Source organism: Peromyscus californicus, unplaced genomic scaffold (assembly GCF_007827085.1).
Source record: "Peromyscus californicus insignis strain IS unplaced genomic scaffold, ASM782708v3 Scaffold_5__1_contigs__length_169319896, whole genome shotgun sequence".
Lineage (NCBI taxonomy): Eukaryota > Metazoa > Chordata > Mammalia > Rodentia > Cricetidae > Peromyscus > Peromyscus californicus.
In genome coordinates, this window is record NW_026294573.1 from 27,249,823 (window position 1) to 27,274,942 (window position 25,120).

The 25,120-nt window shown below is 51.6% G+C and overlaps 2 protein-coding genes across 2 annotated transcripts; both read left to right on the forward strand.

Annotated features, from left to right (window-relative positions):
* Window positions 1–10,026: 10,026 nt before the first annotated feature.
* Window positions 10,027–13,113, forward strand: Gjb5 (gap junction protein beta 5). The gene is made up of 2 exons (XM_052717692.1): window positions 10,027–10,131; window positions 11,920–13,113. Exon 2 carries the CDS (start codon window positions 11,944–11,946, stop codon window positions 12,757–12,759), a length of 816 nt encoding a protein of 271 aa, XP_052573652.1. The 5' UTR covers window positions 10,027–10,131; window positions 11,920–11,943; the 3' UTR covers window positions 12,760–13,113.
* Window positions 13,114–15,916: 2,803 nt separating this feature from the next.
* Gjb4 (gap junction protein beta 4) lies at window positions 15,917–16,717 on the forward strand. The gene has a single exon (XM_052718496.1). The coding sequence runs from the start codon at window positions 15,917–15,919 to the stop codon at window positions 16,715–16,717; it is 801 nt and encodes a 266-aa protein (XP_052574456.1).
* Window positions 16,718–25,120: the final 8,403 nt, after the last annotated feature.

Consider the following 25,120-nt stretch of genomic DNA (forward strand, 5'->3'; position numbering starts at 1 on the left):
CAGGTACAGTTGTGTCTGATATTAGTCTCTTCAAATACTACGTCCTCCACCTGGGTGGCGCTGGCTCCCGTGTGCTCCTGCCCTCATTGATCATTTGTTCATTGACCATTCATTCATTCATTCATCCACCAAGTGCTTTATCAAGAGACTCATGGGCACGAGCTCTGCACTAGATCCTGAGGTTAGGCAAGGTCCTCTTGGGGAGCTGACCTTGTACCTGGGGCAGACAGACAAGGAACGAGGAAATCCCAGACAGTGGTAAACGGGGTGATGTCAGAGGGAATGGAGACAGTGGTAACAGGGTGGGATTGGCTAGGCCAGGGAAAGCCTACGGAGTGCTGGTAATGACCGTTTTAAAATATGCCCCCAGGTTCTTTGAAATATATATTGCCTTCCCAAAAAATGAAAGCTAACTAGCCTCCCTTACGTCCCTGAAGGGAGGAGCTGTGTTTGGTGGCTGGCTTACTTTCCAAAGCATGTGGCTGAGGTGATGGTGTGCTGATTGTGCGGCCTTCCAAGCAGGGACAAGACCAGCATGGTAAATGATTCCTTCCTGCCTCCTCTTCCTCTTGCTCTTTCTCTCCTGTTCCCTCTCCTTGTGAGACAGAATCTCTAGCCTAAGCTGACCTCAAATTCAATATGTATCTAAGGCTGACCTTGAATTCCTGATGTTGTCAAGTGCTGAGATTACGTTCATGAACCACTGTGCCCAGTCCATGCAGTGCTGGGGATCGAACCCCAGGGCTTTTGAGCATGCTAGTCAAGCGCTCCGTCAACTGCGCGCTATGGGCTCACAGGCTTGCCGCAACCTGCTCACAGGCCCTCCTTTCCCACTCACTACTCACTTACCCGAAGGAAGCCTGCTGCCAAACCTGCAGACATCCGGGTAGCTGTGAACAGAGACCTGGTGCTGTTTGCCTTGTGCCGTGTTAGCCAGCCACATTGGAGGGCATCCTCCAGCATCCCCCGTGCCCCCAGAGGACTACAGACTGTGCCAACACTCTTCAGCAGTCATGAGAAGGATCCCAGGCCAAACCTTCCAGGTCATGCTACTCAGGACCCACCCAAGATATTCAGGGGACAGAGAGCATGGAATTCACCTTCTCTTCACAACTCGTAAAAATGTTCTCATTTATTTTTAAGTTAGAAGAAAGGAATCTGAGTCAGATTGATTAATATCTTTATATTCATCTTATATTTATAATATATTTGTATTTATATCAACACATCCCCAAAATGTAACTTTTTATACTCAATTAACAGGTGAAGTCAGAACTACCTAAGTCCCATGTGTCACAGTGTATCTTGTCACCATCTCTGTTTCGGGGGCACTAGCAGCCTGTCTACAGAAAGCAGTCTGGGAGCAGAGGACATAGAGGTCACCCCTGCAGGAGAAGCTGAGCCGAGCACAAAGGATACAGGGCAACCGGCAGGGCCTAGCACAAGAAGGAACAGGCATGGACAAAAAGGAGCCCTAAGGAGGTACCCTAGAGTTCTAGGGGAACAGGGTGAGCTGATCCCCATCCTTCTGGGGTCCAGACCTTATCTCTGATAAGCCTCCTTAGGGGTACAAGCTTTAGAAGTTTGTCCTGGTTATCAGAGAAGCTCCCGCCAAAATATACTGCGTGACCTTCAGGAAGTTACCTAAGGTCTCTGATCCTGACTCCTCCTCCATGAAATGAGACTTCACATAATGCAAATCAGTGCTACGTGTGAAGAAGCATTAGAGCCTTGTGGGTGCAAGCCTCACTGCTGTGTGACTCTGAGCAGGTGACTTGGCCTCTCCGGCCTTCCGTTTCCTCGCTCCTGTTCTCCATCTCTGTTCAGGCCGTGGCTTTCTAGTTCCTTCTGCAGACAGCCTCTACCTGGGCCTGAGTCCTCTCTGAGCCACTCACGGCCTCTGCCCTGCCCCCACCCAAACCCCTTGGAGTCCCATTAATTTTGAGAGGTTGTCTGTGTGGACGGCCTCCTGGTCCAGTCCCGGGGCTCTGAGAGCTGTGTAATTATCCACTTTGGAGCTGAGGGAAGGTGATAAGCAGGCCCAGAGGATCCTGCCCTCCCTGCCTCCCTGCCTTCTACTTCAGCCTAGCTTCCCCAGGGAAGCCAATCAATCGTGGAAGGGCCTCTGGATAAGGGGGCGGGGGGCTTTGTTACTTTCTGGAAAGTCAGAGAGAGGGAATGCAGGGCTCCCCCTCCAATCTCCACCAAATACAGAGGCCACAGGTAGGCCAGAGCATCCAGTCCACAACAGGCTTCTGAGCCCCGTCTCCACCTGGGAGCTTCCAGCTGTTCTCCAGACCTGCTTGGTCAGCCCCTCTGAACAGCTCCAAGCATGTTCCCCTTCAAGCCTAGATGCACCACCCCCTTGCCACCCTTCTCCCTCCTGCCCCCCAAAACTCACTTCCTGAGGCAGCAGGCACCCAGGTCATCCCCTTGACTAAACAGCCACCAAGTCCCCCCAAGGCATTCCTAATGACCACCTAGTGCTCAGCTCCTGAGTCCTGCAGGTTACCAGGCAGTGGGTCTCTTGGGGACAACTCCAAACCCTGCAAACTGATTATCACCTTCCCGCCCTCACCCCAGTCCCCCCTGCTTGTAGGTGACCACAAAACCCCCTTGCTAGTCATCAATACCAAATTTCCCCATCCCCTCCTGCCCCACATACAGCCCAGCTGTCCAAGCTGGGGCAGCCTCTGCCTGTACGTGATGGAGCAATCACATTACCTCCGAGGCTCAATCTTATCTCTGCAGTAAGACTGAGCAAAGCCCTGATGTACAGGCAGGAAGAACGGCCAAACGCACCTGGAGTCCGACTCAAATGACTACATGACCAGGCAAGTAGCAGAAATGACAGCCTTGCAGGGACTAGAAAATGAAGAGGAATGCCCCCAGAAGGGGACATCTGCTGTCACCTCGAGCTATTGATGGCACGTGTGATAGTGTCCCCACCTTCCCAGAGTCTCCAGTCTTTCGGGATCACCCCCTCCCCTGAAAACCTGTTTTCACCTGGACTCTCCAGTTTTAAATTGAACTGTTTCTTGCTCACCGTGACTCCCAAAGGGAATGTTTGCCTTGGGGACAGAGGTCTGCACTCCGGTGTGCGTGAGGCGGTGGGCCAGGTGCATGCCATGCAGCAGGCATTGAACATTTCTTCCTTTCTCTGCCCTTTGTACTGATTCTCCCAAAGGAAGGGGGGAAGCTCTCCCAAGCTCTACCCTGTTTCCATGCAAATCCGTGTTAGCATTTCCACAAGGCCATGGCTGGCCAGCAGCCCCCACACCCCACATCATAGGCTACTGAGCTCCTCAGCTGAGAGGCTGCTTTCCCGCAGCCAGCTGGGCAGTGCTTGGGTCTGGCACTCGGAGTGGCAAAGCCTTTGCTAGGATCTGAAGGTGTCCTCCCAAATTCAAGTGTCAGGAACTTAATCTGTAATGTCACAAGGTGGGGGGTTTGGGGGGCCGTGGAGAGCTGCTGGAGCCATGAGGCTTTCGCCCTCGTGATATACACCATCATGGAAGGAAGCTCCCCCACCCCTTGCTCTTGTCCCTCCACCCACCCTATCCCATGCGAGCACATTGTGGTCTCCCCTCCAGGAAAGGCAACATCCAAGGAGCTGCCTCAAAAGCAGAGACCAGACCCTCACCAAATGCAAGGCCTTATCCCGAGACTTCCCAGCCCCCGAACTGTGGAGAAATGAATTTCTAGTCTTTATCAACCACCCAGCCTGTGGCTTGTGTTCCAGCAGCACACCAGGACAGCCTGTTGCCTTCACCAGCTCGGTTTATCCAGGCAACACCCTACAAAGTGTTATTATCACCACCAGCATGCACATGAGAAAAGTGGGGTACATGGGCTAAGTCTAGCAACCAACATTAAATGAAGGCCTGGTGTGCATCAGCCATACTGTTCAATGGTAAACCCAAGGTGGCATGGAGAATTTTTGGTTTCACGCAGAGAAACAGTCTGGCATGACAGGATGGTGTGGGGGGGCTTCTGTGCACACAGGAGAGGAAATAATATTGCTGGCTCCAGAGATCAGCAGGAGGCCGGAGCGGGGGAGGCGGGGAGGCGGGGGCACAAGCACACCTTCAGAGTGTTCACCTGCTCAGCGCCCTTTAAGTATGAAGATCAGCATCTGGTCCAGCATAGCTGGACTGTGACCCGGCAGGCCACTCTCGGGTCTAGAAGCTTGCTTCCACTAGCTGAAGACAGACACTCTCCATCCCCGGTTCAGAATCCCCACAGTGGGTGTCCTGGTACAGCCCTGAGAGTTCAGTGATCACACTGAACCAGGCCAAGTGTGATGGATGCACTAGGTTTAGAGTCCCTTCCAGTCCATGGCCAAGCCAGCCACAGCCAACTAGAAAGCGAGATCTGTGAGGAGTGGTAGCCAGTAAGAGGCAGACAGGGAGCGTCCTGAGGAAAGAATATGACTGCACGGCCCAGACCAGAAGGGTCTTATTTTAGACCCAAAGCCAAACTGGGACAGGTTCTGTATGGTAACCATTGCAGGGGAAGGTGATCCCAGGGAAACACCAGCTGGGAGATGGGGAGGGAGGCCAAGAAGGGAGGTGATGAAGAATGTGTGGTGACCCAAGAGATATTTTTCATAGACAACTGAGCCTAATCCTGCCAGGGACCTCCAGGGGGCAGTAGAGCACAGCCCCAGGTTCTTAGGAGGAAAAGCAGGGAGGCTGGAGAACTGGTCCCCTAACTTCCATCACTCGGTGGCTGAGGCTCTTCCAGCCAAGCTACTTGCAGCCTACTGAATTTGCTGGTGGTGAGATCCAGAAAGTCCAGAGATCCCCAAGCAGTGCAGCTAGCTGATGGTAGCAGCTGGATGCCTGACATACGTCAACATGTCTGAGACAGGACCTGCCTGTCACTGGAGTAGCACACACAGAGAGATCTGGGGCAGGTATGCTCCACCAACCACTGGTGAAGCAAGGTTTACAACTCAGATCTGAGCTGGGGGGGTGGGGGGGGGCGTCACTTCTCAAAACCTAGTACTCAGGAGGTGGGAACAGGAGGATCAGAAGTCCAAAGCTAGTTTCAGCTACATCCTGAGTTTGAGGCTAGCCTGGGCTACAAGAGACACTGTCTCAAAATTTTTAAACCTTTTAAAGCTTAAGATCTGACTGTTTCCAGCAAGCTAGGGGCTGACAACATGTCTGTGAATGAGAAGAGGCGCCAAGCATGCAGTGGCCAATATCCAACGCTGAGGAGCCCAGAAACTTCTAGAAGAGGCCCAGGGACACAGCCCAGGTTCCATCTCCACAGGCTACACTCAAAGAAAGCAGAGGCAAAACTCTGGTTTTGTGGGGTAGATCCAGATAGCCATCTGTCCCCACCTGCAGCCCCCGAGGAAAACAAAGATGTTGCAACCACACACAAGAGCACTGGCCCCAGAACAGAAAGTTACGGAATGGCAGGGGGTGCTCTGGGAAAGCCCCGGCCAGCCTCTTCCAACACCCCTCCTCCCTGCCTCCACTGCAGCCCACAGAGAAGAGGCTGTGCCTCAGACAGCAAACAGGTGAGGCCAGGACCACTCTGTGTGGATCCTGTCTGTCACACAGCTCTTCCTGCCAGCTTCCTTCCTGAACTCTGTATCTCCTAACCCCTGCCCTACTGTGAGACAGCAGCCCTGCCTCCCACCCACTCCCACTGAAAGCTCAGGTGAAGCCTCTCTACTCCTTCAGTGTCCAGGTGAAGCCAAATGGCCTCGAGTTCTGAAATGTGACCTCTGGAAGCGGAGCCAGGACATCAGAGGAACAGTTCTTCTGTGGACCCGGCTCTGCTGGGACTGGGCGCTGGTCTTCTGAGGCTCCCTGACTCAGTTCCAGGGCAGGAATGGAGCTGTGAATATGACATCCCATATTCCCCCAACCCCAATGCTGGAGGACTGGGCTTGGACTACTCAGGCCTCTCTTCCTAGAACCCCACAGAGCTGGCACAGGCCCATCCCAAACCTCACCCCAGCCTCCCTCCCAGACTGTCCCCTCTGAAAATGACTTCAGTTCCCACTGATAGGTATGTGTGATCCGGGAACCCCCACTTTTCCTCTTCCTACGCATTCTGTGCTCGCACTAACCATTGGGTAGGAGCTAGTTTCCCCCTTATTCCAGATAAAGGGGCAGAGGCTCAGAAAGGCTAAGAGACGTTTGCAAGGATGACTGAGGAGACAGCAGGGAGCACCCTGCCCCAAAGCCTGAGGGTTCAGTCCCAGGAGCCTCCATAGGAGGGAGGAGAGAACCAACGCTACAAAGTTGTCCCCTGACCTACACACACACACACCATGGTACGCATGCATGTGGACACGCACACACACACCATGGTACACAAGTATGAGCACACACACACAAATAATAATAAATATTTTGTTTTAGAATTATTATTTTATTTTGTGTTAGTTGAGAGTTTTAGATCTGTTTTGATCACGTTCATTCCCCCCCTCCCCCAGTTCTTCCCAGATCCACTCCCCATTCCCTACCCATCCAACTTCGCATCCTTTTTTTTTTTTTTTTTTAATCTTTCAAAACCACATGTGTTGCCCAAAACATCTGTGGGTGTGTGGACTTCAACTGAGGCGTGGTTGACTTACCAGAGGCTACACTCTTAGGGAAAAGTGTCTCCCCCTCTCCCAGCAGCTAACAATAGCCCCATGGCGAGGGGGTGGGATGATGTGCCCAAAATAAATTACTGAAAAACACAAAAAGGGACTTGCAAGGTGTTGCCCAGCCAGTCAGCAAGCCTGCTGCGGTGAGAGGTCAGGCAGCTGGAAGCCGCTGGGTTCCAGAACACCAGCTCCGCTTATCTAAGGATTCGGGGCCCTGCACGCAAGGCCTGCTGGATGCTGGCGCTTCTTGCCTCCTGAGAAACAGAACCATTCATTCTTGACCATGCAGAGCTCACTAGCACCTGCTGCTTTCCAGGTGCTGCGGCTGATAGTGGAGACGGAACAGTGTGATTCCAGCTCCTTAAGATGTCAGTCTAAAGGAAGAGAGAAGACACTAACCTCCCAAGCAAGCCCATGACATTGTAAGAGCAACTGTGACAGTCCCCTGTCCCCAGGGAATACATCACAGAACCAGACCCGGGTGGTCCTCAGAAAAGGTTTCCTTGGCTTTTCTGAGGCAGTGACATTTAAACTGAAGTCTCAAGGTTGAGCGGGCACCGACTTGGGGAAAATAAAGAGCTGGACACGGCGGCACACACCTTTAGCCTCAGCACTTGGGAGGCAGAGGCAGGTGGTGTTCTATGAATTTGGGGCCAGCCTGGTTTACATAGTAAGGTCCAGGCTAACAAAAGCTACACAGCGAGACCCTGTCTCAAAAAAAGAAGAAAGGGAAAAGGAAGAGTAGGAAGAGGAAGAGGAAACAATAAATAAGCAAACGGAAAGCATATGCAAAGGCCCTGGGGTAGGAAAGAGAGTCGGATGTTCTGACAGAGGAGAAAGTGAACAAAGGATACGGTGCTGGAGTGTGACGATCGATCGATGATCGAAAGGAAGAGGCTGAGCGTGAAGAAGGTGGCTGAAACCGGATCGTGCCGGGTGTTACGGGTCACATTAGCAAGATGGGCTTTTATCTCCAGAGCATTAGGAAGCCACTGAAGGCCTTCCACATCTTTTTTTTTTTTTTTTTTTTTTTTTTTTTTTTGATATGATCTGTATTTTCCTAGGACTGCTGTATTGGTAAGGGGCCCAGAGAGAGAGGTTGCTACATATGTGATACATGTAAGACATTTGACATGCTCTGACTGGGAGAAAAGTGCCCACCAACAGAGCTGATGTTACCAGTCCTCCTGGATTTCCAGCCCTTCCTCGCTCCCATCCTGAGAAGACGGAACAGGCACACTGAGCAACAGCTGCTGGCCTCAGGGAGCAGGGGTTATCGGGGTCAGCTGTGGAGACTGGGCCAGGGCACCCATGCATTCCTGTCCTCTTATCAGAGGAGCCCCAGGTCCTGAACATCTCCGGAAGGCAAACCACCTCCCATCCACCCCACTTGTTGACGCCAGGGTCAGGCAGGAAGCCAGCAGGGGTAACCCAGCAGGAAGACCAGGGCCACCCGAGCCAGGAGTACGTGTAGAAGGTGGTGAAGCCAGATAATTAGGTCCAGAAAGAGCCTGTGGGGAGAAGATGATGAGGGAGGTGAAGCAAGACCAGGTGCACGTTCCAAACCTCCCTCCCTCCCTCCCTCCGGACTCCTCTCATCCGCAGATCCCTGGCCCTCTCTCCTGAGGGAGCAGACCCCACACTCCCGCAGCCCTGTCCTCCACCTGCGGCCCTGCCTTTCTCCTTTCCCACTGCACTTTCCCCATCCACACCTCCAGTTTCTGTCCCCACCCCACGACTGAAATCACTCCGCTGAAAGTCCCAGAGCGCTCTGCTCTGTGGCTCTGTTTCTTGGGTTTCCCCTGGGCAGTCTTCTCCCCACCCCTGCTGGCCCTGGCTCTCTCTCTGGTTCCCTCTCCACAGGTGCCCCTTCCTCTGCCTGCTCCCTAGAGACCTCTGCCTGGCCCCCATTCCTCTGGTGCTGTGTCTCCTGTTGAACTCCCCAACACCCGAGACCCCTGCAGGAAACCTTACACCTCCCCCACCACTCCCCGCCCCACCCCCACTCTCTATCAGGGACCTTGCCACCAGCCAGGTCACCAAAACAGAGCCCACCAAAAGTACCACAGTTGCTTACCATGTCCTAAATGCAACACACGTGCCATAAACCCGTTCCAACCAGCCTTTCCTCTCCATCAGGGGGAGCCTCACACACAGGGTTTGTCACGGAATTCACCTGTTCATTAGAACGGGCGTGTAACGCAGATATCTGATCTAGGGGACCATGGTGGCCACGCACACAAGGACCGGCGAAAACGCTGAGCTACCCAGAGCTACTTCCGCGGCTGAAGTCAAGGGAGCCAAGCCTGCCTCCTTGCAGCTCCACATCATTCTATAAACCCTGCACGTGTCTGTCTCATTTTTATGCTGTTTGTTTTTGTGACCGTCTCGTCTAGCCCAGGCTGGCCTCAGACTTACTACGTAGAGAAGATAACCTTGAATTCCTCACCCTTTAGACTCCAGCTCCCAAGTGCTGGAATTACAAGCATGCACTACCACACCCGCTTTATGCCTTGGTGAGGATCTCACCCAGGTCTTTATATTTGTTAGATAAGCACACTAAAGCACACTATAGTGACTGAGCTACACCCCATGCTTCGTGGGTTTGGGTTTTTTTGTTTTTGTTTTTTGGGGGGTTTTTTTTGGTGGGTTTTTTTTGTTGTTGTTTAGTTTTTGGTTTTGTTTGTTTGTTTTGGGTAATTTGGGTACTTTAAAAAGTCTCAAAACTTGGTGCTGAGATGCTGTCGAGTTCTCCAGAGCACAAGAAAGCAGTGATGTGTCTTGGGAGGGAAGGTGTATGGCAGACATGCTTCATCCAGGCGTGAGCTGGGGCTGGGTATGCATTCAACATTGATTAGTCTCCAAACTGAGATTCTCAGCGCTCAAGAGGCTGAACCAGGAGGATCCAGAGTTGGAGGCCAACCTGGGCTATATCTAAAGACCCTATTATACCAAAGCAAACAGGAGCTGGAAAGGGTGAGTGGAGTTCAATCCAGGCTGTGAGGCCCAGCCAGATACAGGGATACAGGACGTGAGTACAGGGGTGTGGGGTTCAACTGCAAGAGAGAGGCAGAGAGAGGAGAAGGAGGGAAGGAGGGAAGGAGGAAAAGAGGGAGAAGAGAGAAAGTTGGCCCTGGAGAATTCTGGAAGAATTTAAAGGGGGCAGGGCTGGCCTCTGCCCCTTCATACAAGGTTAGGGATGAAAAGATGGAAAAGTAGGGGTTCTCCTAGAGGATGCCAGGATTCTAGCTCTGAGAGGACGGAATTCCTAGGTTTCTCAGCCTCACGAGAGGCAGTCTTTGAGACTAGCCAATGGCTATGCAGTCCACAGCTCCTCCCTCCCCCCATCCCTCCTGGCCAACAGGACACGCCTGGGCTGCTCAACAGCCTCTGCCCCAAGTATGAGCTTTCCCAGAAACCCTTCCCTGATTCTGACATGAATTCTGATGCTTGCTGAACCCCAACTGCTGGCTTCCAGGAGCGGTACTAGAGAGCCCTGAGGAGTCGTTGTTCAGGTAAAGGCCTCTATACTCAGAGGTGCCCAGGACTCGGCACACCTCGCAGGGAAAAGCACACCTAACAGGGACAAGTTCTCCCGAGGAGGCTGGAGGGGGGTAGCCTGGACCCACGGGCCATCCTGGGTCCTGATGGAGAAGGGAAGCACTCCTCGCTCTGCTCTGGGCTCTTCTTCCTCTCCCCAGCCAGCAGAGGTGACAGAACTGGGGGACCGGAGCTGAGTGGGAAAGGGGCCGAGCAGGGCGGAGCTGGGCTGCAGACAGAGCAGCAATGCCTGACTGAGCCTGCAGAGCCCGGGGTTAGGGCTAGGCCTCCCTGGGTGTTCCTCAGACGCTGCTGCCAGCTCCACCCACCTGAGACTGACTCAAAGCAAGGCCACCACGTGGCCAAGGGGTGAGTGGTATAGACAGATGGGGTGAGGAGCAGAGACACCCCCCCCCCCGACACTCTCACCCAAGAGCCCCCCAGGTAGAGAAGGGAGATGCATTGGAAGAGCGAGCAGAGCAGTTCACTAAAACTTAAGAAAGGACCCCAACTCAAAACTGGACAGTGTGCAGAGTGAACTCGGGAGCCAGCCTGCCTAGGCCTGAGTCCCGACTCTGTTACTTACGAGCTGTGTGCGGCCAAGGGATTGCTTAACCTCTCCGACCTCCACCAGGTGAGAGAAATGCCATAGCCCTTGCTACAAGGGAACAATACTGTATTTTTTTTTGCAAAGTGCTTTGAGCAGTGTGCCTCTTACTGCATAAACACGGTCTGAGTTGGCTGGGACCACACCCTGCTTTGCAGCTGACCTTTCAGGGTCATGTGGATGGTGACTTTCCACCCAGGCCAGCACATGAAAGTGTGTGGCTCCCTACTTTCGTCAAAACTTAATAGAGTGAGCCCACAGTGTCTCGGCCTCAGTGGACCCCCATCATCCCCCAAGAATCAGGCAGAGAGGACTCCCTGGTGGAGAAGTAGGGACCCTTTTGCTCAAAAGATGAATTTGCTTCTGTTGGCCATTCATGCCAAGTTCACCCAGCAGAACCCACCAGGACAGCATTTTCCATGCTGGTGTTTTGACAAAGCTGTCCAACAAGATGATCAAAGCTGTGTCAGGATGAAAGGGGGCTCTGTGGTCAGAGGAGTTTGGGCAATGCTGCCCTATTTCATCCCACTTTGAAGGAGTCACAAAGTGAATTTATTAGCATGGGTGAGCAAAGGGACCTACTTAATTTTGCTGAACCCAGCTATTTTGTCTTGAACACAGAATTATTCATGTGTTCATGATTCCTGTTGCCTGCCTTTGGACCAGGGAAGGTGCCATGAAACAATAGTTTGGGAAACATTGCCCCACCTGCTTATTCTGGGGGGCCTCTTGTATAAAGAGCACTGTGGTTCCCTTCTTTAATCTAAATTGTCCCGCCTTCAGGTAAGTAGCACCTCATTGCCTGGACACTTGCAGTTCCATCCCCCAAACCAGCAAAGGACAGAGAGCAGGTTCCTCTTGAAGGGGGCAGTCTGAGGGGGACTAGCCCAAGGCTCAGGGACTCAGGATGACTGGTTCCTGGCATCAGCACCCACCCGCTTTTATAAGCAGGCCTGCTTTGACTTAATAACCTATGCCTCCATGCCAGCTCTGCATTTAATAGTCATGTAACTTCATAAACGCCTCTGCGCCTCAGTTTCTCTCAGCTGTAAAATGGGGGTGATTAGAGTACCTAGTCCTGTAATGACACATTTCTGTGAAGTGCTCAGAGCGAGTATTCCGTAACGTGGGAAATTCCATTCTCCTTCCCCTGCAGGAGCAGCCCGCCCTTGAGTCCACCATGAACTGGACTGTCTTTGAGGGGCTCCTAAGTGGGGTCAACAAGTACTCGACGGCCTTCGGTCGCATCTGGCTGTCTCTGGTCTTCGTCTTCCGAGTGCTGGTGTACCTGGTGACAGCTGAGCGTGTGTGGGGCGAAGACCAGAAGGATTTTGACTGCAACACCAGGCAGCCGGGCTGTACCAACGTCTGCTTTGATGAGTTCTTCCCCGTGTCTCATGTGCGCCTCTGGGCCCTGCAGCTCATCCTGGTCACGTGCCCCTCCCTGCTGGTGGTCATGCATGTGGCCTACCGCAAGGCTCGAGAGAAGAGGTACCAAGAAGAGGTTGGCAAGGGACACCTTTACCTGTACCCTGGCAAGAAGCGGGGTGGACTCTGGTGGACATACGTCTTCAGCCTGTTGTTCAAGGCCAGCATCGACGTCATCTTCCTCTACATATTCCACGTGTTCTACCCCAGATATACCCTCCCGTCCGTGGTCAAGTGCCACGCAACACCGTGTCCCAACATAGTGGACTGCTTCATCTCTAAGCCCTCGGAGAAGAACATCTTCATCGTCTTCATGTTGGTGACAGCCGTCATCTGCATCCTGCTTAACCTTGTGGAGCTGGCCTACCTGGTGATTAAGCGGTGCTCTGAGTGCATGGCATCGGGGCGGGCACTCACTGCACACCCAGAGCATGACCCAAACTGGGTCAACTCTTCCAGCAAACAGAAGGACCTCCTGTCAGGAGACCTCATCTTTCTGGGCTCAGACACTCACCCACCTCTCTTACCAGACCGCCCCCGAGCCTATGTGAAGAAAACGATCCTGTGAGGGGTCCCCAGGCTGGACTGGCAGGGTGGGCATGAATCGGAAGGTTCCAGTGTCTCTCACAGATGTATCTGGTGAGGGAAGAGCTGAGCTGGAGTTGGAGGCAGGCATAAGGGGAGACTCCCACAGCTTGGGATCCAATTGTCTCTCAGCTCTAGGCCACTTGTCCCAGCTGAGTGGCCTTCACTGAATTACCCCTCTGTTCTGTACCTCAATTTCCTTTTCTGTTAAATAAACACACTGAGTGCCACTTAACAGGGTTTCCTGGAGGAGGAGTTTCATGGGGGCACAGATGAGCAAATGCCTTCCATGTGTGGCCCAGGGTGAAAAATTAATAAAGATAAATGCGTTCACAGATTCAAGGTGCCCTTTGGTCTTGGCCTTTGTGATCTTCCTGGAGTCAAGGGGTCATCCTCTCCTCCAAAAAAGGGGTCTCTAGCTTTTTCCTGGGGACAGTTCCAAAGCTAGCCTTTTGCCCGGGCTGGAAGTTTGGGCTGTGGGTGTCTGCAGAGATGATGGGGTTTGGTACACAGAGAATCACATGTTGCAACAGAAAGCACCCAGATTCTGGAGTCTGTGTGGCTGCTGCTTCAGGACTTAAACAACTTCAACTCCTCTCCAAAGTGAGTTATTAATGCATAGCCTGTGGGGGTCACTGTGAGCACTGACAAGCTCCTGGCAGTACCAGGGTTAGCCAGCCAAAAAAGGTCACACACATGTGACTCATCGCTATTAGGAAGTACTCAATAAATGCTTGTGTGAAATGAGGCAGGGACCCCTCCCTGGGTGTACATTAACCTCCACTGTCCCCGCCAGACACAAGCCCAACACTCCTCTGTAGCCCATGCCACATGCTAGCTTCTCCAGAGGCATTTCCAACAGACAGGCCTAGGACACAGAGGGAATACAACAAGGCCATATGCCTGGCCCCAAGCCAACAACAGCATTTCATGTCACCAACCTGCATTCCTCATCTCCAGCAGGGCAGTGGGTGCCCTGGTCTAGAAAAGACAGGTGACTTGTGTAGGTTCCAAGACAGAGCAGCCTAAGATCCCGTCCCCAGATATAGCCCCAGCAGAGCGGCACACAGTCCTGGGCTGAATCAAGGCTGTCCCTTTCCTTAGAAACCAGCCGCTGAGGACCTCCGGACCAGATGCCTGAGGACAGGGCAAAAGAGAGAGTTGGGAACCAGGGGACAAAAGCGACAAGCTGAAAGGGTCGTCGGGAACAGGATCAGTGGCACTAGCCCCATCCTGTACCTGTACATTTTGGCACCAGACTCCTGCCTCCATCACTGTAGTCCCACCCACATACCTACCAACCCAGACAGGCTGGAGGAGCAAGGCGTGAGCCAGAGAGATGAGCCACAGGTGTTAGCTCTGCACTGTGCCCAGGGAAGTCCTTCTGCCCAGGCTGCCTACCCACCCGGGCACTCTCTCTTGGCTCATTGGCTCAGAAAGCCCCACCCTGCTGGGAAGTAAGGAACAAAAGCTGCCTCCAGGAGGCCCTCGGGCAGCCAGACAAGCCGGCACCGGAGAGTGAGGACGCACGGGGACCCAAGAAGGGTGAGGAGAGCTGGGGGAAAGGTCCTAGGGACCCTAGGCCTGGGGACCTAGCTTCCGAGGGGATCAGGGAAGGGCAGGGTCCCTGAGAGAACCCTAGGAATCCTCCACAGAGGGGAGGAAATGTTGGGCTATGCTGTACTAAAGGGAGGCCAGAGAAGAATCTAGAAGAGACTGGGAAGAACAAGGCTACAGCTTGGTTTACCCAGCATCCGTTGAGAGCGCATGGGACCTGACAAGAAGCTGGGTCCCAGGAGACAGATGTACAGTTTGTCTTCCAGCCTCTAGCAGTCTACCAAGGAAGGGAGACATTTGGCTGGGCCGCTGGAGTACACACGATGTACCCTGCAGTGGAAGACAGGGGGGCTCAGCCTGTGTCCCAGGGATACCCGGCTGTAGAATCCAGGAGCTGAGTCAGAGAGGGTGCAAGGAGAGCTTGAGGTGGGACACCACAGGAACTCCAGCCCAGGGGATAGCAAAGCTGGGGTACCCAGAACATGCCTGTACGAAAATAATGAAAGATGTGATTATCAGTCAGCCACTAATTAGGCAGTCAGAGGAGAGGGGTGTACCTGGGAAGAAAGATCAATGTCAGGGCAAAGACCCTGCCAGGACCCAGCCCCTGCCTCCTCCCCATCTCTTACACACACACACACACACACACACACACACACACACACACACACACACACACCAATGAAATGGTTGGAATTCCAGAGGGACCCACCGTGGTCCAGGTTTCAAGACAATAAAAAAGACGAATAAATAAGTACGACAATCTGCTCTGCTCTGACACAGCAGCGTGGGAACGATGCCAAGCCACAGCGGTTGCCGAAGAGCCTGTGTGTCGTTTGGGAAGGGATGTCTCAGAAAGTTCCCAGAGTCGCAAGGGAGTGAGGATGGAGACTGTTCTGAGATAGAGACCACAGAGCCAGACGGGGCATTTCCAACATAGGGCCCTGCCGGGGCTGGGTCCAAGAAAAATTCAATGGATCTGACCACCAATAAAGGCCTACCTACCCTGTCCCTTCTTGCCCTCATCTAGTCCCCAAAGCTGATGGAAGAGCAAATAATCTGATACTAGAGGTCTCTGGGCCACTACGGCTGAGACGTGGGATGAAAGGGCCAGCGGGTACATGCATGTGTGACGCTCACTACGGCTGAGACGTGGGATGAAAGGGCCGGCTGGCACATGCATGTGTGATGCTTATGTCCCATGTGCTTGTTTCTTTGTAGAAGGAAAGAGACCCTGACTTTTGGAGTCTGGAGACCAGGGTTCAAGACCATCTGTGCTACTTGCTGCTGTGAAATCTTGGGCAGGTACCTGCTACCTCTCAGTCTTAACACACTTTCCTGTGAAATGGGGACTGTGGCCGTCCCTTCTCTGAGTCACTGCGAGTGAAGACACAATGGCCCAGTGGTTGTTGTGAAACAGTCCTGGCCTTGACATCATCTATAAGGACACCTATTTGTGGGTTCTCCCAGGCCTTGTGACTCCCAGGGCCTGAGAGGTTAGCACGTACGCACGCACGCACGCACGCACGCACGCACGCACGCACGCACACGTCCACGTGAAGCACTGTGAGGACACAGCCAACATGAACTGGGGGTTTCTCCAGGGAATCCTGAGCGGCGTGAACAAGTACTCCACCGCACTGGGCCGCATCTGGCTGTCGGTGGTCTTCATCTTCCGAGTGCTGGTGTACGTGGTGGCGGCAGAGGAGGTGTGGGATGACGAGCAAAAGGACTTTATCTGTAACACTCAGCAGCCCGGCTGCCCCAACGTCTGCTATGATGAGTTCTTCCCCGTGTCCCACGTGCGTCTCTGGGCCCTACAGCTCATCCTGGTCACCTGCCCTTCCCTGCTTGTGGTCATGCATGTGGCCTACCGAGAAGAGCGGGAACGGAAACACCGTCGCAAACATGGGCCCAACGCCCCGGCCCTGTACAGCAACCTAAGCAAGAAGAGGGGCGGCCTGTGGTGGACATACCTGCTGAGCCTCATCTTCAAAGCTGCTGTGGACTCGGGTTTTCTCTATATCTTCCACTGCATCTACAAGGACTATGACATGCCTCGAGTGGTAGCTTGCTCTGTGGATCCCTGCCCCCACACCGTGAACTGTTACATCTCCCGACCCACGGAGAAGAAGGTCTTCACCTACTTCATGGTGGTCACGGCAGCCATCTGTATCCTACTCAACCTCAGTGAGGTCGCCTACCTGGTGGGCAAGAGATGCATGGAGGTCTTCCGTCCCCGGCGTCGGAAAACTTCTCGGAGGCAACATCTACCAGATACATGCCCGCCATATGTGATCTCCCAAGGAGGTCACCCCCAAGATGAAACCGCTGTCCTAACAAAGGTCGGGATGGCCACGGTGGATACAGGTGTGTACCCATGACCTGCAGGTAGGCTTACCCGGTCACTGCCCGTTCACAGAAGCCATCCAAGAAAATGGGCAAAGGCAGTGTTATCGTCTGCAGCAGGTCAGGTGGGAAATATGGCTATGGGGGCTCCGGAAGTTCATCCAAGGGCTAGTAGAAGATGGGGAACACCCTTGAGTCCCTAAATCCTGAGCCTCCAGGGACTTGATGGCTGGTGGGATTTTATATTTGTCAATAGAGTACCTCAACCCCCTTAATAAATATGATGTTCCCAGTGCTTTGTAGACAGGTTGTGTGTGATGGGTGGAGAAGTTTGGGGGTGGTGTTTCAGATGGGTCTCTTGGAGGAAACTAAGCCACTAAATGATCATCTGAGCCCCAACCTCATACACCATACACATGCATGCACACACGCGCACGCGCACACACACACACACACACACACACACACACACACACACACAGGCATGCATGTCACCAGGACATGGAGAAGAACAGCAAAGACAGGGCCTATACCAGGGGCCTCACAGCTCTGCGGCAAGCTATCCAAGGCCGGAAGACAGGGAGCAATGGAGACCCTGGTCTAGTTCTCAGAGAGCATAAGTCCATCCATTGTGTGTGGTTCAGGAGGCCTTTGTCTTCCACTTCCTGACCTCCCTAACCCTGCCCAATGCAGGTCCCATGTAGGGAGTACCTTTGAGGGTAGAAGAATGGTGTTGAAAGTAATTGAAAGATGGAGTCTTCCAAGGGTCCAGAGAACATACCACAGCCCATCAATCCTCCACCAAGAGACTTCCCTGAGTTACCTCATCCTCCCCCTACCCTATAACCACACACAGATTGACAGTCCCATAAACATCTTTCTATCATGGACCTGTCTCTGAGTCCACCAGCTGCCCCTGGAAAACTCTCAGGGAAAATACTTACATAGCACAACTCTCACCCCTTAACTGGCTTTGCCTTCCTCCCCGCAAGCTGCCCTCCTCACAGAGACCCTGCCCCATTTATGAAGGGCACTGCCATTATCTAGCTGTCCAAACTAGATGCTGGCCTATGACCCTCACTCAACCTCTCCCCCACATCAGCTCCTTACAGCCCACATCCCGGCACAGCACCACAGAGCACTGATTCCAACCTCCGAGGGCCTCCTAAGTTACTTCCTCTGTCACCCCATAGCCTGCCATCAATCCTCCCACACGGCCTCTCAGATCTACCCTCCACACCTGGATGGAATGATTACTCAGTCCACAAATGTGGCCACACCATTCCTTCATCCTTAACATTTCTTTCAGCACACCCACCCCCAAACTCATTGCCCCCAAGCTGGCTCTACTGACCTCCCTATTCCTCCACGACTTCCTCCCTCAGCTTACCACTTACTGATAACACCTAGGTATTCAGGTTGGATTGTGCCTCCAACCTTTGCCATACTGATCCCTCTGCTTGGAATGCCCTCCTGCCCCCTCTGCAAATGTCCTCAACCCTCAAGGACAGCCTTCAGCTCCACTTTGTATGCCAGAAAAGCTCCGGCCTCTCTCCTGTCCCTCTCCCTGGGTTGGAATCTCTGATACCCGTGAATGATAACCCATCAGCCTGTGAGCCCTTTCAGGACAGGAACGCTGAGTCACCAGCTCCTCGCAGCCTTCAATAAATGTTTGTTAAATGAGTAAATGGGCTGTGAGCCTCTTGGGGGGAAACTGTGTCTTGTTTATCTGAACCTTCTGCCACACCTAACCTGGGAAACCAGCAAAGTGTTTTTACCTTTGTTGGCTTCTTGTGGTTAGCTAAACCTGGTTTAAACATCTTGGTTCAAGGTAGGAAAAAAACCTCCAAGCCCACTGGGTAGTCTCTTCGCTTGATTGGGGACAAGATCAGAGAGTCACCTGTCTTAGGTCAAGTTCCCTGGAAGCAGACCTAGAAGCAAGATTTGGCACCTAGGATGGATGGAGCAGGGAAGCAAGGCAGGAAAGGCTGAGCTAAGCTGGGCATGCACCCAGGGACCTAGAGTTTGCCAGATGTGGAAGAGGGGATCATAAATGCCACCACAGAGGGCCCCACTTGGATACAGAGTACTGGTCCTTTGAACTCTCTACAGGCCATTGGTTTGAGCTGACCCTGGTGGCAGGAAAGCCAACAGGAATTAGTAGGAAGCTTTGGTTCAGTCAACATCATTTCTCCAGGAGCTGCTAACTTGGAACATAGGGATTAGTGTTGGGACAATGCCACCTCCTGAACTTCTGACTCCAGGAGACAAGGATGGTTGTCCACCCTCATCAGTCCATAGCTGTGACTGCCAGCCCGGGCACTCTCAACAGAACCAGATGGTCCTCCACCATTGAGACTAAGACAGCTGCAAAGTCCAGACCAGGGCACAATTCCCCTGGGGGTCTAGAAGCTCACTCCAGGAGTTGCTGTTGGGTCCAGCATATTGTGAGCTCACCCTATGACCTGACCGTTCCCATAATATCCTCACATGCCAGAGACTTCATATCCTAAAACACTAGCCAGGTGGAGACCAACTATCATCTGATCAGCCAAGGCTTCCAGAGGTGACGAAGATGAATCCTGTAGGCAGCTCCCCAGCCACTAAGATGTCTCATCCTCCGTCTCCCACATTCTCAAGCACCCCCCCCCCACTGTCTCCACTCAAACCTCCACCTTCTTGAGAAATCCCCGTGTGTCTCCCTTCTGTCTTCCTCTTGCTCACTCTTTCCAGTTCCCATCGCTGCTACCTACTTCTCAATCATCCAAGACTGAGCCCACGGTCAGGGATCTTCTCTTCCTAGTCCTTGTCAAATGACCTGGGGCCACATGGACCACCAGTGCTTCACCCTGCCCTCCTCATTTCATGACTTTCTTGTCCTCTGAGACACTCAGCTTCCCACTCAGAAGGTGCCAGGCCCTGTCATCACCCACAGCGGCTCCACCCTTAGAACCTCCCCTTGGATTCAAGTCCGCAGATATTGACGGTTTATGTCAAGTCTCCATGCTAGGTTGTGGGAAGAATCAAACCTACTCCCTGGGCTCACACAGCTTACATCCTAGAGGAAAAGATGACTATCAAATGCCTAGTGACCTGGGGAAGCGTGGGGTGTTGGAATGCAGAAGAGGACCTGACAGGCAGGCATCCAGGAAAGGGCTCCCTGGGCCCTCACAATGACACCTGGACAAAGTGAGGGTTTTGCCAAGTGTTGGAGAACTGGACTTTGGATAGAGAAGGACAGCGTTTATAAATCAACAGAGGGCAGATCTGAGGGTTGAAAGAAACCAAGGATGGCTGAGTCAGCTGAGGGGCTCATGTTTGGAGTGAGGCTGAAATGGACCAGGAAAGATTATGTAATGTACTCTTTGCAAATCCCTGTTAGTGATCTTGGACTTCATCCCAAACACAAGAACAAGTCCTGAAAAGATTTATCTCCGGGGTGACGCCTGCAGTTGCAGTGTGGAGCGACCGAGGCAGGGCTCCCAATTGGGAGTGTGATGCAATGGTCTGAGGAACCATAACGAACTGAACCGGGCAGGGTTGCTCAGTGGGCATGGAAGGAAATAGCTGGGTTTTACGAGATAGAATCAGAAAGATCTGCTGATTTGCTTGGGTGTGGGGACCAAGCACGGAGAAGAATCAAAGTGACACTCAGGTTTCTGTCTCTGAATGGCAACGTCATTTAGTGAGTCCAGAGCCTCAGGAGATGTGCAGGTTTGATGGAGCTGAGATGACTTCCGTTTCAGACGTGTTAAGTTTGAGATACAAATAAGAAACCTGGTTATTCCCATCCTTCTTGGGCCACTGTGATCCCTAGCTCCTTGTCTTTCTCTCTCTCAGAATGTTTGTTATGGTTCTTGATGTCCTCATAGCTAAGACATCTGACCTCTCTTTCCTCGACCTTGCTTCCAACAAGCTTTTTTTCAAACCTTACCTCCTTGCCTCCCACACCTGGTCTGTACCAAGAGCAGCCTCATCCCCTATCTTAGTAGCTCACTCAATCTGGTTCTCACTAGAGCAATCTTTCTTCCCCACCCCTTAACCCACCTGCACCGCCCATCGCCCCTCTTCATGGTCCCCTCCTCTCACTTCCAGCTTAGACTCCCCAGCCCCCTGTAATCACCGCCACCCATATACTCCCTACCCCTTGCTTTTGCATATGTCTCTCTAGTGCTTCGCCTGGCGAGACCTTCTCCAAGAGGCATCTGTTGCTGGGCCACCTGAAGAATCATACAACTGGACCTCAATGTAAACATCTGACAGCAACAGCCCAAGTCGGGTACCCCGCGCTTCTAAGCCATCCTACATTTTCCTACAACTTTAGCCCAACTCTCCAAGATGACTAGAGGATACCCTTTTCTCTTCTCATCCTCCAGTTCATTCTTAAAATCCTAGAGCTTGACTGATGGACAGCCATTCCATGTCCCTGGGAAGCAAGAAGAGGAAGCAGATTCCAGACCATCCTAACACATCTGCCATCTTCTTAGCATGATTGCCCAGTCCCTCTGTCTTCTCCTCTGCAATCTGGATGAAGCATCCCTGTGCCTAGCACACCTTCTCCACCTGCCAGCAGACCCCATCACCTCATCTCTACTCCAGGCTGTGGTCTCTTTCACAAATCCCCTTTCTGAAAATACGCTATAATATGTCATCTCTCTCCCCTTGGAACTCTCTCTCAACATCACCTCCTTCTCCAGTTACCTACCATGTTGAAAAGCAATGTCTTCTAAGAGCTTTATTTGTTGGTTTCCTCACCCCAGTGGTCTCCAACATGTCAAATCCAGGGGGGTCAGTCTTTCCACCCCAGCTCACTCCCTTGGCAGCATTTGGCCACTAAGAGCCCCCTCCCTAAATTTCATCTTCTACTGGCCTCCATGCAGCACCATCCCCTCACTTCCACCTCACTCATGGGTCTTTATTCATCTCTGGAGGTGCTTCCTCTCCATCTTCTAAATCTTTAAATATAAGACGCTCCGGGCCCGTTCTCTGCACTCTTTCCTCCTCTGCAAACCCTTTCCCCTCAGTTACCTCACTCGGTACCATCAATAAAACCATCTCTATCCTCCTGGTTTGTGTGTTCACAGCTAACGTGCCTTCCCTGAGAGACACATGTACGTGTCCAACTTCCCGATAATCTGCCTGAAAACAGATTCACATTGTTTTCCTCTTGCCCTCGGTGGAAGATGGCCTCCCCATCTGGCTTCCTACACAGTCAAAAACTCAAGCACAGAAAAATGGCTCAGTTGGGATGAGTGCTTCTTGTGCAAGTATAGGGACTGAGTTCAAACCCCAGCACCCACTTAAAAAATCTGGGCAGGGCCGGGCGGTGGTGGCGCACGCCTTTAATCCCAGCACTCGGGAGGCAGAGCCAGGCGGATCTCTGTGAGTTCGAGGCCAGCCTGGGCTACCAAGTGAGTCCCAGGAAAGGCGCAAAGCTACACAGAGAAACCCTGTCTCGAAAAACCAAAAAAAAAAAAAAAAAAAAAAAAAAAAAAAAAAAAAAAATCTGGGCAGGGCTTCCCATGCCCATAACCGCAAGACTGGGGAGTGAGGAGGAAGGAGAATTGTTGGGACTTGCTGGCCACCAGCCTAGCCCTGGATTCAGTGAGAGACCCTGTCTCAGTTGAATTAGGTGGAGCATGATAGAACAGGACACAGGAAGTCTTCCTTGGGTCTCCACACATGCATGCATAAGTACACACACATAAACCATACACACATGCACCACAACACATAGAAACACACACACACACACACACACACACACACACACACACACACACACACACACACACTCATAGAAGGAAAAAATAATACCTAGGAGCCTCCTTCTTCATAACTACACCCACATCATTGGCAAGTCATATTGGCAGTAATTCCAAAATATATTCAAAACCCAATCACTTCCTGCTATATCCAAGCCTTTCAATCCCAGGCCAAGATGCCGAGTTTCAACATCTGAACCCTTACAGCAGCTGATCTCCTTGCCCCCACTCATTCTTCCCCACAGTGACCCAAAAGATCTTTGGACATGAGCAAAGTCTAATTAGCTCACTCTTCTGATTAAAATTACAGATAAGGATGTAGCTCTGTTAGTAGAGTGCTTGCCTGGATTCAATCTCCACCACCACATAAAACTGGGTGTGGTTCTGAACACCCTCGATCTCACTCAGGGAGGTAGAAGGAGGATCAGAAGTTCAAGACTACCCTATCTCAAAACAACAGCAACAACCAAAAGCTTTCATTAAAGCTATCTCCAAGCAGCTTCCCATTGTGACCAAAACAACTAAACCAGGTCAGACTCTTTGCCGTAGTCTACAGGGCCCTGTAAGTGGGGTCTGGACTGCTCTCTAAGACGTTCCTCTCCTCCGGCCCTCCCCTCTGCTCCCTCTCTACTACCACTGGCCACCCCCATCCTCACCACCTCAGGATCTTTGCAGCTGCTTTGTCTGGCTACTCCCTTCTCCTAGAACATCACACATCCGTCTCCTCAGCATCACTCACACAGCTCCATTCCAGGGGGCTCTCAGACCCGCCCCAGAAGCACACACTGCGGGTTACTCTATCAGGTGACCTTCTTCTGTCTTCCTTGTAGCACATAACTGGCTTTGAAAACATCTTCGTTCCCATGGTGTTGCAGATGAGACCCTGGAGAACCGGGACTTGTTCACCCCTTGGTTCTCCCCCACTACCATCACCTTGGACTGATCCTCCACATTCAGTAGGAACTCAATAAAAAGTGGGTCAACCGACTGACTAAGCAACATCCAGATAGAGCTGACTAGTAGCCTGTTGACAGAAGGGAGAAAGGCCTAGCCCAGAGATGGAGATCTGGGAGGTGTCTATAAAACTGACTCAATGTAAGACGAGGTTTTGCTCCACAGTTGCTCATTATAGGGTTTCCTATAATGAAGTCTTTACAAAAAGTTCCTGCATTATGGGCCATGCTCTCAATTACTACATTTTTAACAACAAACTGTTCTTTGGGGGAAAACCATTAGCCTAAAATAACCTCAATCAATGGCATTTGGGATGCCATGGAAGTCACTTGGCAGATTCAGAAGGAAAAAAAATGGGCAGACATTTGGCACAGATTTAATCTTTATTCCTGGTGGTAGGGCCTTACGATTGTAAGTATTGTCTTTGTAAGCACATTATTTTATAAAAAAAAGTATTTTGAAAACAAAGGAAGTGTTTCTGTTATAAAGTGGACACACACTGGATATTTCTTCCTTAAATTATACAGTTAAGGCTTTGTAACAGAGAACCAAAATTCAAGCCACTTATACGGATTCACAAATTACTGAGTTGTTGAGTGTAGTGGCTTACCCTTGTGATCCCAGCATCTGGGAGACTGAGGCAGGAGGATGCAGTTCACACTAGCCTGGGGCTACTTAGTGAGACTCTGACTCAAAGGTTTGGCTGTGTTTGTCTGTTTGTCTGTTTATTTGTCTGTCTGTCTGTTTGTCTGTCTGTTTGTTTTTATAACTATGTCACAGAAACTTGTACAAAAATTTTGTGGTGTGGAGTAGATAGCTCAGTCAGTAAAGTGTTTGCCACAAGAGCCTAAGGACCTGAGTTCAGTCCCCAAAACCCACATCAAAAGGCTGGGCAGAGTAATCCTAGCACTGGACAGGTGGACCCAGGGGCACGCTGGCCAGCCAAGCTTGCCTACACATGCACAGTGTCACCCATACCTTCACATACACACAGTAATAATAAATAATAATAATAACAAATGTAAAATAAAAAAATTAATGTATAGCAAAGTCAGTTAACAGAAAGTTCTGGACAAATGAAGAGAATCTGTCTCAAAGAAATAAAAAGGTAGATACCAAAGATGACCTCTGGCTTCCACATACAAGCACACACACATGCTTGTGCTCCAGCACATGCACAGGCATCCACACAAACATGTTCACGCACAAAATACATTTTTGATGATGACAAAACTCTAATCAGATTGGCCCAAGTGTTCCAAGTGCAACAGTGTAACTAAAATTTATTTATAAAATATAAGGGGAGATGGCTCTGCAGTTAAGAGCACTTGTTGCTCTTGCAAAGGACCGGGTTCAATTTCCACCACTCACATGGCAACTTATAACCATCTGTAACTCCAGTTCCAGGGGATATGGCACTCTCTTCTGGCCTTTGTACATGCAAATATATGTAAAACACTCATACACATAAAAATAAAAATCATACCTTTTAAATATATATAAAGAGAAAAAAGAATATTTCTTACTATATCTTATACAATATATGGCTCTTAAAATCTACAGCATGAGCCAGTGAGATGGCTAGGTGGGTAAAAAGGGACCAGTTGCTGATTCTGACTGCTTGAATTTGATGCCCAGGACACACATGGTGGAAGCAGAGAACTGGCCTTCTGACCTCTACACATGCACAATGTCATACATACCTTCACATACACACAG